Below are 14,117 nucleotides of genomic sequence, written 5' to 3'. Positions count from 1 at the left end.
TTCTAATAGAAAAAGGCTAGCTTTTGTAAGGTAAACAAGCCTTTACCTTACTCAAAAGAAGGCATAATGGAGTTTGAGAATTTGACCACTCAAGGAGTATTCAGCCAGCACACTGAGCAAGTGCTATAGAGGCAATAGGAATGGAGGGCTCAGCCAGGAAGACCTGCCCACCCCCATACTTCAGCTCCCCAACCTAAGGTGGAAAACCCTAGTAAGATACACCCAGTTTAATGTTCAAGCTGATCTTCTCAAATGAGAGATTACTACATCACACAGAAGATATTGCACATCACTCCTTTATTATACTGATCTGGAAAAAAGATTTAGTATAGTTACGCTCAAAATGAGTACTGGGCCCAGGTGGCAGGACCAAGCAACTGGAACATGATCAGAAACGTATACAGTAAAAGACACGCTTGGACGTGATCAAGAGGCATTTCACTGCCATAAAACATTAAGGCAGGGGAGGGATTCTAAAACACACAGCAGGATAAACTCCTAGGCCTCAGAAGTCAAGGAAGGGGCTTCTCCCACGTTGGTGTGAGGAATGGCTTATTTTGGGATGACTGCATGTGGGAATATTTCAACCGCAACTAGAAACCCCAGAAGGGTTTTTGGTTTGTATTATTTTATATATGTATATATATATATACTTTTTTTTTTTTCTTTTTGTAAAAGTAGATGCAACACAAAACATTTAAATTGATCCCAGTCTTCTGGAGCCAACTCTTCTGGGGTCAGAGGGGAAATGATTCTTTCACTGGAATGACTGGAGCCCCCCCAGACAGTCACCTGACTACAGAATAGTACAGGACTGGCTCCTGGGAACACAAATAGGCTCTCTTACTTCTCATTGGTCACATCTTAGCATGGTTCCTTCCTATCCCCAACTCAATAAACAGTAGCAAAAACACCAGAGTTACTAACTCTCTACTTTTGGGTAAAAGTCTTCCCTCAGCTTGGGACTGAAGACTCATGCCCCAGAAGTGCCATTCTGACTAGACTATATGAAGAGAGTGGGTGCAAGAGACAAATGGCTAAACAAAATTAGGAGCCACTGGTCCCCATCTGCAGCTAAAACTTAAGATGCCTACAGATGTGGTCAGTGTGACATGTGCAGGGAAGAAATGTGGAGGAACGGGATGGGTAGGGAGGGTGTCCTTGGAAAAGTAGTCTGCCTGCTCGCCTTCACTTTTTGGCCTTGCCCTGGGCAGCCACAGCTTCCATGGCTTTACGCACGGTCTCTTCATCCCCCAGGAACTGCATGGGCTTGATGGGCTTCAAGTTCTTGTCCAATTCATAGACCATGGGAATACCTGTTGGCAGGTTCAGCTCCATGATAGCCTCTTCAGAAAGACCTGAAGGAAATACACAGCATGATAAGCCAAGCTAGACACGAATCCATGTCCCCCCTGCAGGTGACAAAGGACTTTGGTAGGAATTAAAACAAGACACCCCTTCTGATATTTATAGTAACAGTAACAATCTGTATTATAGATCAATCACCCAAAGAATGCCTCCAATACTTAGTTCTCAGCCACTGAAAAGAAAAAAGTATGTAAGGTGGTATACCGCAGATATCTCTCCCAAAGTGGGGTTTGGAAACCCACAGTGAAGCAGGACTATACACATCTCAAATGTCCTGTGTAGTCCATCCAGTCTGACAAAAATCAGCACATCTAGGCCTTTAGGCCCTCAGGTGAACCAATTTAAGATGCAAACTGAGGGACTATCAATGTGTCCAGCCTTTCCCTGAAGATCTCTTTTGCATGAAATAAATCCGATTTGTGGCAGTTTTGCTGTGTCCCTCCTGGAGGGCTCCCCTGAAAAATGTACATACCCTCCAGATGCTTGACAATGCCCCGAAGGCTGTTGCCGTGGGCTGCAATCAGGACCCGTTTCCCCTCCTTGATCTGGGGAACTATTTCTTCATTCCAAAAGGGCAGAGCTCTGGCAATTGTGTCCTTCAGACTCTCACAGGAGGGTAGCTGATCTTCAGTGAGGTCTGCATACCTGCGATCCTAAACGATACAAATCCATGCTCACCAATTAGTAGTAGTTGTATCTGTTCTGCCCATTCCTCATCCCCTAAGGTATGAATCAAAGTGATAGGTGAAGGTCTTTCACCAGGACACAGAACGGAGCTGAGAGTTTGGTCACAGGGAGAAGAATTATTTTGCTGCTCGTCCTACCACCATTACCCGCTATTGGGAAAATGAACAGTTCAAATGAAACAGAACTTAGAAGAAAAAGGTAGGTATAAAGCTCTTCCCAATTCACTTAATCTTAATAGTTGGCATAAGAAGGCCCTACAACTCTAAGGGGCGCCTGGGTGGCTCAGTCAGTTAAGTGTCCAACTTCAGCTCAGGCCACGATCTCACAGTTTGTGGGGTTCGAGCCCCATGTGGGCTCTGTGCTGTCGGACCAGAGCCTGGAGCGTGCTCTTGATTTCTCTGTCTCCCTCTCTCTGCCCCTCCCCCTCTCCCTCCTACCCTCTCTCAAAAGTAAATAAACATTAAAAAATTTTTTTTTAAAAATGCCCTACGACTATGGATGGGTTTTATAAGGTATCGCAATGGAGATACAAAAAAGAAGATATACTTTCTTTTTAGGTAAACAAGTATCAACTAAATCTTTTTAACAAGTGAAGGCCATTCCTTGGAGAAGGAGAATAACAATTAACTAGCATAAATTAAAAAACTCAATAGGACCAAGCAGACACTACTAAAAGCTAAAAAAGAGTGAGGCCGAGGTTCTAACACCCTGGTCCTAGGCAGAATGAGCCAAACCCCCATTTGTCCATACCTTACTGATGTTGCTGTAGAAGGGATGGTCGGGTTCCATCGGAGGTGGCGGGACATCATAGGAGCGCCTCCAGATCTTTACTTGGGCCTCACCATGCTTGGCAGCAGTTTCTGCTTTATTAAGGCCAGTCAGACCCCCATAGTGCCGCTCATTGAGGCGCCAAGTCCTCACTACAGGCAGCCACATTTGGTCAATGGCATCCAGCACTGTCCAGAGAGTCCGAATTGCTCTCTTCTGCACGGAGGTGAAGCAGATATCAAACTCATAGCCAGCATCTGGGAATCATAAATTCAAAGTGATAAGCCAATCGGGTCCACTATGGAACCAGAGTTTTCTCACATCTGAATTTAACTAGTTTGTATACCCTAGAAAAAAAAGACAATATTCCACCTTTACAGAAGACAAAATATGTTGATTTATGTTATAGTTGACAATGGACTTTCCAGTGGTTCCCCAATAATTCATCTAACCCAAGACCTAAATGTATTGTCAGGGAGCTAACCTATGCCATCTGTGCTGCTTATCCTAAACCCCAGAATGCTGTGTTAAACCCATTTTAAGAATTTATTTCTGCTTCAATTCTTTCAAGAAAAGGATCCTTAAAAACTTGGAATCTCTTACTAAATAATCACCAATATTTATGGAGGGCTTACCATCTGTCAAGCACTATACAAATTATTTTGTATACGTTTTATTTAGTCTTCATGACAATCCTGAGATTATAATCCTTACAACCCATTTTACCAGATGAGGAAAATAAAGACTAGAGGGATTAAGCAAATCATCCAAGGTCACAGCTTTAAATGAGAGATTAAAACCCAAGCTGTGTGACTCCAAAATCCAACTCATAACCTCCATCTCTAGCTACCTCCATATTATTCTAAACCCTAAGGATCTGTTTGTATTTTAGTTAAAACAGTCACTTCTGCCCAATACTAGTAAATATATTTCAGACCTAACCTCTTGTCTACGGGAAAACAATTTGAAACCCAACAATCAGGACACAGCAAGAGCTCTTAGAGGATGCTGATTAAAACTTCAGTACATTGCATGAAATTGTATTTTCAGTATGTAGTGGAAATCACATCAGTCTCTTAATCCACAGTGCCTTTCTGCTATAGTCAAGTGCCAACCTGTACACACTTAGGTCAACTGTTAGACCAAGTTCAGGAGAAGCCACTCCCTGGAGAAAGCAGAAAGAGCAAATGCTGTGCAGTCTGACTCATTTAGACACGAATCTCTCCTCGTCCACAGTAGTTATTAAGGCGTAGTAATCAAGTTATGTTGCCCCAACCACCCCAACAATTAATCTTCTTAGTTCGTGGAAGATTATCCCCCCTTCCCACTTTAAAAGGGAGATGGTCCTTTATGTAGTGTTTTCCTCCATGAGGCTACAAGGCCCTCTTTGAAATTCAGCACAAACTTTCCTGGGTATTGCCTCATACTGAGGTTGCCAACAGTAATTAATGCAATGTGAAGTGAATTCTGCCAGTCATTCAACTGAGAATGAGGCCAATAAGAACTACGCTGATGGGGGAGGGGAGGATTAATCACCAGGAAACCCATCACTACCCACAGGGGAAAAGATGACAAATCTCATCAAATCTCATCACTGAACCTCAGGACAAGTCCTAGTAGACTCCATTACCATCTCCTCCCTAACTATAAGGGGAGGAATGGCTCCCCAATAAAAGGCTGAGTCACTGGCAAGTGCAAGCCTCATCTCCCATGCTGAAAAGCTACTGGCTGTTTCACTGCAATTATTATTTCCCCTTGTGATGGAGTGCCTCCTGTTGGATACACAAATAGGTCCCCAAGAAGAAAAGCAGTTCCACTCAGGAGAACTTCCCCATTAAATAAAAGCATAGCCTAGGATATTCCCAAGTGTGGGGTGGATGGTGTGATATGTGGTGTGGACTTCATCCTCTCCCAGGAGTAAGACTGCATGGAGAGACTCAGTTCTCACTAGCTCCCTCCTGAAACGATTCAAGAGTTTATAAACCCTACTATCATTTAAAGCTCTGAAGAATTTAATATATTTAGGTTTTTTATATTATTCACAATGGTCTTCACGATTCAGATTTCTGTTTTTAGTCTTGTTTAATATAATCATTTGTGATGCCCATAACAGATACTAATCTTTTAAATAGGATTTTTTTTTTTTAACTAACGCTACCAACATTTACTTAGAAAGTGACATAGGGGGTGCCTGGCTGATCAGTCGGTGGAGCATGCAACTCTTGATCTCGGGGTCCTTGACTTGCAGCCCCACGTTGGATGTAGAGATTACTAAAAATAAGTCAACAACAACAAAATCTTGAAATAGGGTCTGCTACTTTAAAGAGATTACAAGTTTAACCATTTGATCACTCTTTTAGGGTACAGCTGCAATTATCTTTGTCCTGGGCTAGTCATCAGCAAACCACCACAGACCCATACAGTTCTTCCTGCCAAACAGAGAAAATGGCCTCCTTTCCCAGCTCTTTCCCTTTCCCAGCCTCTCCTAAATGTAAGTCACACCAAGCCATCTCAAAGCAGACACACAGCCAGCAGGATTACATTTCCTACACTTTCCAAACCTTTGCTTCAATTCAAAAGGATCTACGGTGAAGGCAAGAAGCTAGAAACAGTAACCTGAGGCCAAATACCTGTTCCACATCAGGCATCAATGACCCTTTCAAATGGCTGCTTCAACGTCCAGAGGTTAGAAGAGCGCAGGGCAAGATCTGCCCTAATTACATCAGTGGAAGCACCTCCTCAGTACAGAGGGATTCTCTGAGTTGCTGGCAGCTGAGAATGCTTCCTTATAAAAAGCATTCCAAAACCACAAAGAGCTGTTCGCCGCAGGGGGCAAGCCTGGGTAGGCGAGTTTATCTCACTGCCACTTCCACCTTTGCCCGGCGTCTACCTGTTACTCAACCCAGAATTGGAGCGAGCGGGATGGACTAGGAATAAGGAGATACGACCTTGAACAAGTCATCTATGCAATCCTCACTTTTCCCAGCTATAGAAGAGGGCCAGCGAGGGAAAGAAAGGAAGGGGATAATAATCTGCTTCATGGAATCGTGCAGAGGACAACTCAAATTATTCATTCATTCACTCAATTACATTTGTGGATGCATCTGGGGCACAAGATTCGTGGGATGCTGCTGAACAGCAAAGGCCTACGTAAGCACGTGGGTTTCGTGAGGCCTGTTGTCCGCCCAGCGCCGCGTTACTCCCCCACAGCCGGGGACAAGCGTGTGGTCTGACGCTTCACGAGGATCCGCAGCAGCCTCTTGAAAAGGCTTGGTTACAGCTCCCGGAAGACACCGGCCATCCAATTTAATAACCCGTCCCCGAGTTACTGAATGCTCAGATTAGTAAATGGGAGAATTTCGCCAAGGCGGTGTCGTGGAGAATGCAGTGGGTTGCGGGGCGACCGCCCCCAGTCCTCTTCCCGGCGTGGCCCATCACACCACTGGGTGACCTTGAGCAAGTCGACAGCCCCCCCCCCCCCCGCACACACACCCTGAAACCATTTTGCCAACCGCAAAATAAACTGCAGGAGAGCTGAAGCCCAAGGTCAGCTCTCTCCGAGAGGGTACGGGGGCGAGCCAGGCGGCCCTCAACCAGGGGCGCCCGCCCGAGCCTCCGCAGCCCCCACCCACAGCCCGCCCCGGTCCGTTCCTCACCTCGCAGCGCCTGCCCGCCGCGCTTCGCCTCCTCGTGCCCGGCAGGGCTCAAGTCGGCGTCGTACCAGCCGCTGAAGCGGTTCTCCAGGTTCCAAGCGCTCTCGCCGTGCCTGATCAGCACCAGCTTATAGGCGGCCATGGTGGCGGCTCGGGGTGCGACGCAGAGTGGGACTCGCTGAGATTCCGGAGTCGCTGTCCGGCCCCAGCCGCGCCTGCGCGCTCGCACTCCACCGCCCAGCTCCCGCGCACTTGCTCTTCCAAATCTTTCCACTCGCTCTGGGCCGTCCTCCGCCCGCCGGGTGTGCGCATGCGCCCCGTGCCAGCGCTGCAGCCGCCGTGGGGGAGGGGCGCGCTCGAGGGCGCCAGAACGCATGCGGTCTCGTCCGCCGGCCCCTCGTCAGCCGCGGCAGTCACGGAGCGCACGTAAGCTGCGAAAGGCGGCGGAACTTTCACCTCGCGCCGGGGCGTGCGTGCCGGTGGTGGCGTTGAAGAGCAGCCCTGCTTTCCTTGTGTTGCCGCTATTCATAAGCCGATTGTCTTAAAGTGGCTCTTATTGTTTGGATCGCGCTTAGGTGCGCCAGGTCACACCTCGGTTCGAGTCTTCACTCTTCCATTTTATTGCTTTGTGTCTTTGGGCAGGTCGCTTAACCTCACCCAGCCTCATTTGTGAATGGACACGACAAATACTTAGCTGGTGCCTGTCCACTTGGAATGTGCTCAGTAAATAGTCGTTACTATTGTTACCTCATTTTATTGGATACTGATCTGTTTTACACGTAAGAGAACTGGCTCTGATCACTGGTTCCAAATCCCTGCTCTTTACATAAACACTGGGCTGTTTGTCCCACCTCTTCGAGGGTCTCATAGCCTCTCTCTAGTCAGTATCTGAGCCCCTTCAAATATTCCAGAAAGAGGAGAATCACTGCTTGTTCCTCCCCTACACTCAATCAGTAGTTTAAGATCTACTTATCTGGGCAGCTCTCTGCTGCCCATGCTACTGTCTCCTGGTTTACTTCAAACTGGTCACTTTATTGAGCACCAAACAGGAATCAGTCAGTGGGCTACGGCCAAAGATGGATTGAATCTGTTTTCTGCCCTTCGCAGCAAGTGGAGCGCAAAGAAGACCCACATGTAAACAGCTAACAATGAAATTGTGCTGTGTGCTACATTTAACGTATTCTAGACAAGTTTTTAACATGCAGTCAAAAATAAAAATTAAAAAACAAAAACATGCCAGACAGTGTTATAAATGCTTTACAAACATAAACATTTAATCCTCCTATCCTTATAATGATCCTATGAGGCAAGTATTATTATATTTTTTTATTTACTGATGAGGAAATAAGCCATGAGGTAAATTGCCCAAGGTTACAGGACTTAGGATTCAAGCTGAGGCTTGCTCCCAAATCAATGTGTGCTCAGACCCAGAAAAATAAATTGTCCAAAATCACAGCTCGGAAGTAGAGGAGAAACCAAGATTCAAACCCAAGCAGTCCAATGGCCTTGGGTGCACTCTAATCACAATGCTCTTGCCTCCCTCCTCTGTAGCAGGGAGAAGATGGAATTCAGTGACCAGAGAGATGACTGGGGTGAGGTCCAGCTCTAAAAGCTGCACCCAGAGTTCACAGAATCTCAGGGCTGCAAAGTGAGAACTGCCTTTGAAGGCCTCCTGTTCAAGCTCCCAGCATGGCCCACATGGGGATCCTTGAAAGACTCCCTCTTTGGAGGTTCTCCCTCTGCCTGATCCTACTTCTTGGTCATCCCAATCCTGACACCCAGCCCCTCTCAGGGAGAGCTTTTCCAGCCTTAACCTTGGCTTTTCAGACTGTACTTTTTGTCCCTCTGCCTTGGCCCTAATCCATACTCCCAGTCATGGCTCCTGCCATGTCCCTTTCTCTTCCCCCTGTTCTCTGCTTCAAGATTTCTGTGCTTTTGTGTAGTTGAGGTCTCATATTTATGCAATGAGTAGGAGATAAATAGGAAGAAACCTGAGTTAAAATGTCTCTGTTTCTGATTACCCATGGGATGTAAGATGGGTCACTCAACTTCTCATCCTCATTTTCCCCATCTGTAAACTGGGATAATAATCATATTCATAGCCACCTAAAACACTGTTGTAAGGAATAAGTGAAATGATGCATGGGAAGCGCTTAGCACTGTGTCTAACAAATAGTCATACTAATAACAATAAATATATTATTAACATTAATAATAAATGTTATTAGCAGGATGATCAAGAAGGCAAAAAAGACCGGGGCGCCTGGGTGGCTCAGTTGGTTAAGTGTCCAACTTCGGCTCAGGTCATGATCTCAAGGTTCATGAGTTCGAGCCCCACGTCAGTCTCTGTGCTGACAGCTCAGAGCCTGGAGCCTGCCTCCAATTCTGTGTCTCCCTCGCTCTCTGCCCCTCCCCCACTCACACTCTGTCTCTGTCTGTCTGTCTGTCTCTCTCAAAAACAAAATTAAAAAAAAAATAGAAGGCAAAAAAGATCTGGGGTGTCTGGGTGGCTCAGTCGGTTGAACATCTGACTTTGACTCAGGCTATATCTCCAGGTTCATGGGTTCCAGCCCTGCATTGGGCTTGCTGCTGTCAGTGCAGAGCCTGCTTCAGATCTTATGTCCCCCTCTGTCACTCCCCCACTTGCACTCTCTCTCTAAAATAAGTAATACATTTATAAAGAAGGCAAAAAAGATTTTAATAAAGGGCACCAATTCAAAGGGTATGAGTCTGGGGATCCATGGACAGATTTCCCTTCCAGCAGGATATCTAGTAGGAGATGGCTTACCCACGGGATGGGGACTAGGCAGATAACTAGGCTACTTTGGGCAGGAGGCCAAAGCCATCTGTACCGCCAGCCTTGGGAAAGAGCCTGGGGAATCCTATTTTATTCCTTCACCAACACCCTCCTCTGCCTCCAGAGGGAATCTCTCATTTCCTTGAAATTCTGGGGAACTCTGATAACTTTATGCACCTCACTTATAGGATACCTTCCTTAAATCATCAGAAGCTTTTTATGTACGCATCAGATCAACTCAACTAGAAACTCCTTGAGGACAGGAGCCACACCTTAACTATATTATACAAAACCCCACACACCACACACACACACACACACACACATGCACTTATGTGATGCCTTTGCCCTTGGTAGACCCCCTGAATGTCAGGGCTGAGAGAGACCTCGAAAATCCTCCACTACAACTCCCTACCTCCTGCTACCCCTAATTCACATGTGACAGTGGAGAAAAGTGAGGTGAGACATTCCAAAAGAGCAGGAGATGAGCAGGGGACCAGATCTGTCAGTGAGAAATTAGAGGTGATCCACAGGGAAGGGCCCCAAAGTTGGAGCTTGCAGTGTCAGGAAGAGAGGCGGGAGCCTGGAGAGATCTGGAGAGCGAGGCAGATGGGGGGCATTGTGGGAAGACCTTGAAAGCTTTGCAGCTGGAAGCCAGAATTCCTAGGCAGAAATGGGGATTCACTCGGCTTTAATCACAGCACCACAAATCTGGGAAGAAGCTTAGTGTCTGTCAAACCAAGGAGATCTCTCGAATGTCAGTAAAAGGTAAGGATAAACCAGTGGGTTTGGGCCTTGACTACTTACTATTTTTTTTTAATCTTAATTGTTATCTCTACTGAACACTAACGCACAGACGTTTGTCAGGGCTGACTCCTGGACCCTTCTAAAGAACTGGGTGGAGGCAGGAGAGAATTGGTACACCCCGACAACAAAGCAGGAGTGAGGGGCTGATTGCAGCTGGGGTCCAGCTCCAGGAGGAACCTCAGGGACCTAACCAGGAGCACAGCTCCTAACCAGGCCACTGCCCTCACTTTCTGCCCTGAGGGGAGCAACTGTGGCCAAGTAAGACCCTTTTCCTGGGCGGAGTGTGGGGCTGGGGATCTGCACTCCAGACTCTTCTCATCTGTCATCGCCTGGGCCAGGGGCCCTCATCAATGATGAGCCCTCATCTCCTCCTGAGGCCTCCAGTCAGCCTGGAAACCCTGAAACTCTTACGAAAAAAATAGCTTCCCTTCCAGCACAGTCCTTTAATTCCCCAGGCCTGGGGAAACTCCCAAGACTGTAACAGCTGTCACCCAATCAGCTTGTTGGTTAAGCGGTTACAAAAACTCAGATAAGGATAATCAACGGGCACAGCCCTATTATCCTGCACTGTCCCTTAAAACAATAAAGGACTCTCTCAGTCTTCCCTCCCTATTTATTTTTTCCACAGTAGCATAACTTCCTTATGAAGGCCCGCTCTTTCGGTGAAGGACCCAATTTAGAATTGCAGTGCGGCAAGCCAAGTTTTCTGCTGGCTGGAAGTAGGCTCCCCATTCAGCCCACAAGGCTCCCTGGCAGGACACCCCATGTCCTTACTTGTTGCACACCTTGCAAATTCATCCCCTGATGTTCAGATGTCCCCCGCTCGCCAGCTCGGCTGGCTGCTATCTGAAAAAGAGAGGATTTCTGCCTCAGAGAGTGAGTCCAGGTGACTGTAGCTAACGCCTCAAGACTGAGCAACTGAGCGACTGAGCCTGTAAGGAAAGAAGTGCTTCAAGGAGGGCAGAGGCGGAAGCGGAAGCACATGCTCCGGCCCCCTGCGGTCACCATCTGACAACCTACAGCAGGAATTAGCGTGGCTGGAAAAGAGAGAGGACACCATTACTGTGGACTTGTGACTTCTTACACCCTTCCTTCTCTGTCCTCAAAACCTAGCCTCAGGGGCGCCTGGGTGGCTTAGTCGGTGAAGCGTCTGATTCTTGATATCAGCTCAGGTCATGATCTCACCATTTGTGAGTTCGAGCTCCATGTCAGGCTCTGTGCTGGCAGCGCGGAGCCTGCCTGGAGTCCTCTCTCTCTCTGCCCCTCCCCCCCAAATAAATGAAAATAGACATTAAAAAACAAAACAAAACCCGGCCTCAGACCTGAGTGTCTGGCCCAGAGATGGCACAAGCCCTTCTCTCTGGATTCTGGAACTCCTCTGGTCTCTAAAACCATGAGAGGTGCCCTCTGCCTCTAGGCCCTGCAGGTGGGAACTATGATAACAAAACTGCTCAATGAGCAAACTTTTTTGACCCTCTACCTCACTTCCATAGAACTATTTTCCTAGTCTATTTCTTTGGATTAAATCCTAAGTACAAAACAGGCAGACATTTTACTATTTGGAATAGTTCACATTAAGTTTAGTGAATGACTCAGAGATCAGCGGTATTAGTTAATACAGGATCTCTGAGAAGCAGTTGTGAGACAGGATTTGCATAAAATGTATTAGGGGAAATGCCTGAGACAGAGGATGGGGAGGTGACAGGCTGACAGAATAGGCGTGACCCTCTTGAAGGAAGGAGGAAAGGAAGGTTGTGTGGGTGGAAGCATCTGGACTGCAGTACATTTCTGAGGAAATTCAGTAAGGCTGTTGAGGAATTCTGGAGCCAAGATCACTCGTCAGAGCAGTCCTTGCCTTTGCGTCGCTGACGCCGGGATACTAAGTCACAGCTGGACAGCCCGTGGGCAGCGTGGCTTCTGTCTGAATGCCATGAGGGATTTCAGAGTGACAGCAGGGGCCCTGGGTCAACCAGCCGTATGAGATCTGAGGGATGTATTCTAAGGACCATGCAAGGACATTCTATAAATTTGTCAGAAATGTTTTTATGGGTGCACTAGTGTCTCCTTACTGACCGACCGAGGAAAGCTATTAGAGGTACCTGTCAGCCAAGGGCAAGGTGACCAGGTTTCTAACATGCCTGCTAAGGATTTTGATGGGGGTAGAGCAGGGGAGCCGGTGGCTGCCATTACTTCTGAGTGCAGTGGAAGAAATGCCTGTCTCCCAGAGGTGACAATAGGAGCCAGCCCCGGGGGTGTCCAGCCTAAACAATGTGGACAAAAAAGAACAACAATCAGAAACCCACATGAGTTCAAGTGGTTAAACTCAGAGTTACCACATGAGGCAGGATTCCACTGCCAGGTGTTTATGCAAGAGAAACAAAAGCAAATGTCCACACAAAAATTCATACACAAATGTGTATAAAAGCCTTATTCACAAAAGCCCAAAGGTGGAAACAACCCAATGTCCATCAAGTGCTGAGTGGATAAATGTGTAGTATGTCCATACTGCGGCCATAAAAAGAATGAAACACTGGTGCATGCCCACCTAGATGAACCTTGGAAACAATATGCAGACACAAAAGGTGACACGATGTAGGATTCCATTTCTGTGAAATGTCCAGAACAGGTAAATCTATAGAGACTGGACGTCGATTAGTGCTTGCCTAGTGCTGGGGGCTTGGGAGCTGAGAAATAAGTTGTATGGAGTTTCTCTGTGAGGTGGCCAAATGTTCTAAAATTAGCTGTGGTGATGGTTGCACGTATCTGTGAAGTGAACTAAAAACATTCAATTATGTAATTTAAATGGGTGAAGTGGATGGTATGTGAATTATATCTCAATAAGTCTGCTTAAAAAAATCCGTGAGAGCCTACCCCACCCCCCCCAAGAGTCATCGCTCAAGGGCAGGGAAGGGGGTGTGGGTGGAGAGCTCGGGAAGCTGAAGCCAGGAAGCAGTTCTGGGGTGGCTCCAAATCTCCTCAGGCTGCTCCAGGGATGCCCCTCAGGGTGTGGTTGGGCCAGCGCAGTGGTTCTTACTGAGGCAACTGAGAGACTTAAAGGTGGGGTGAAGGCGAGGCCTCGGTGGCAGCAGGGACAAAAACTTTGAGGTCTGGCCTCAGGCCCCAAACTCTGTCCACAGGCACCTCACATCTCCTTCCAGGCAAGTGACTGGGAGTCAGGCTCCTAGGTCCCATTTCTGGCTTCACATGTGACCCCGAGGCCAGGGCCTTCCTGGGCTGGCAACCAATTTTTCTCCCTGATCCCCGTCTGGGAACCCCCAGCCCCAGGACCTTGGAGGGAGGTGATGGACACCAGACCTTCCTGCCACAGCCTGGACCAGGCAGGTGTCTCACTCTAACAGCCTCTAGATCCTCTGAAGATATATCCTCTTGAGCAAACATGGCCCACTGTTAAAGTGAAACGCCCTTGGGAAGGGGAATGGTTTGAGCTAGCAGTCACTTGAGGGGGGAAAGATGTTCTCATTTTCCAAAGATTGTCCTGTTGCCATGGCAACGAGTATCCATCCCGCAGGGTTTTAAACCATTTAATGGATGACAGTTCATCTCTGTTTTACTGAACAATGACAATTTGCCTCAGTGACCACACTTCTGTGAGCCAGCCAATCAGCAACGGCCACACTTTGCCTCCTCTTTGTCCATCACTGACCTTCACCCCTCCAAGCACCTTATAGAAGGTCCTAGTTCCCCTCGAAGAGATCGCACCTTTCAGGCATTGCTCTGCTTGGCTTAAGTGAGTAATAGATTCAGCTTTTTGTTTCAGACATTAAGAAGTGGCCTCTTCCATAGACACATGTTCTGAAATATCCCCTTCCTGGCAGTAATTTAGCCGCACTTCTAGGGCCATTGCTCCAGTGTCATTGGTGAATTAGAAAAAAGCCAGCTCTTCTAGACAGGGCCCAACGAGGACTGGATTTCCAATCCCTCAGCTGGGAAATGAAACAGTCCACAATTTGCACAACTGTGTACAGCAACCCTGCTCACCCCTCATAACTGGTCAACCAGTGAGTGCTGCCCATTCT

General features: G+C 47.4%; 1 protein-coding gene across 1 annotated transcript; it reads right to left on the bottom strand.

The window, feature by feature from the left end:
* Positions 1-280: 280 nt before the first annotated feature.
* PGAM1 (phosphoglycerate mutase 1) lies at positions 281-6,754 on the bottom strand. Its single transcript, XM_042908675.1, has 4 exons — positions 6,480-6,754; positions 2,806-3,080; positions 1,841-2,021; positions 281-1,358 (listed from the first exon to the last, which is right to left on the bottom strand). Exons 1-4 carry the CDS (start codon positions 6,616-6,618, stop codon positions 1,189-1,191), a joined length of 765 nt encoding a protein of 254 aa, XP_042764609.1. The 5' UTR covers positions 6,619-6,754; the 3' UTR covers positions 281-1,188.
* Between the last annotated feature and the right edge of the window lie 7,363 nt (positions 6,755-14,117).

The sequence above is a fragment of the Panthera leo genome, chromosome D2, assembly GCF_018350215.1.
Source record: "Panthera leo isolate Ple1 chromosome D2, P.leo_Ple1_pat1.1, whole genome shotgun sequence".
Classification (NCBI taxonomy): domain Eukaryota; kingdom Metazoa; phylum Chordata; class Mammalia; order Carnivora; family Felidae; genus Panthera; species Panthera leo.
This window is presented reverse-complemented; position numbering and strand designations above follow the sequence as displayed.

What these genes read in the sequence shown, in the direction of transcription:
- PGAM1 (XM_042908675.1), bottom strand. Translation starts at nt 6,618, where the DNA reads ATGGCCGCCTATAAGCTGGTGCTGATCAGGCACGGCGAGAGCGCTTGG. An exon ending in CGGCGGGCAGGCGCTGCGAG is followed by an intron (nt 3,081 to 6,479) that starts GTGAGGAACGGA and finishes TATGATTCCCAG; the next exon opens with ATGCTGGCTATGAGTTTGAT. An exon ending in CATTGTCAAGCATCTGGAGG is followed by an intron (nt 1,359 to 1,840) that starts GTATGTACATTT and finishes TATTTCCTTCAG; the next exon opens with GTCTTTCTGAAGAGGCTATC.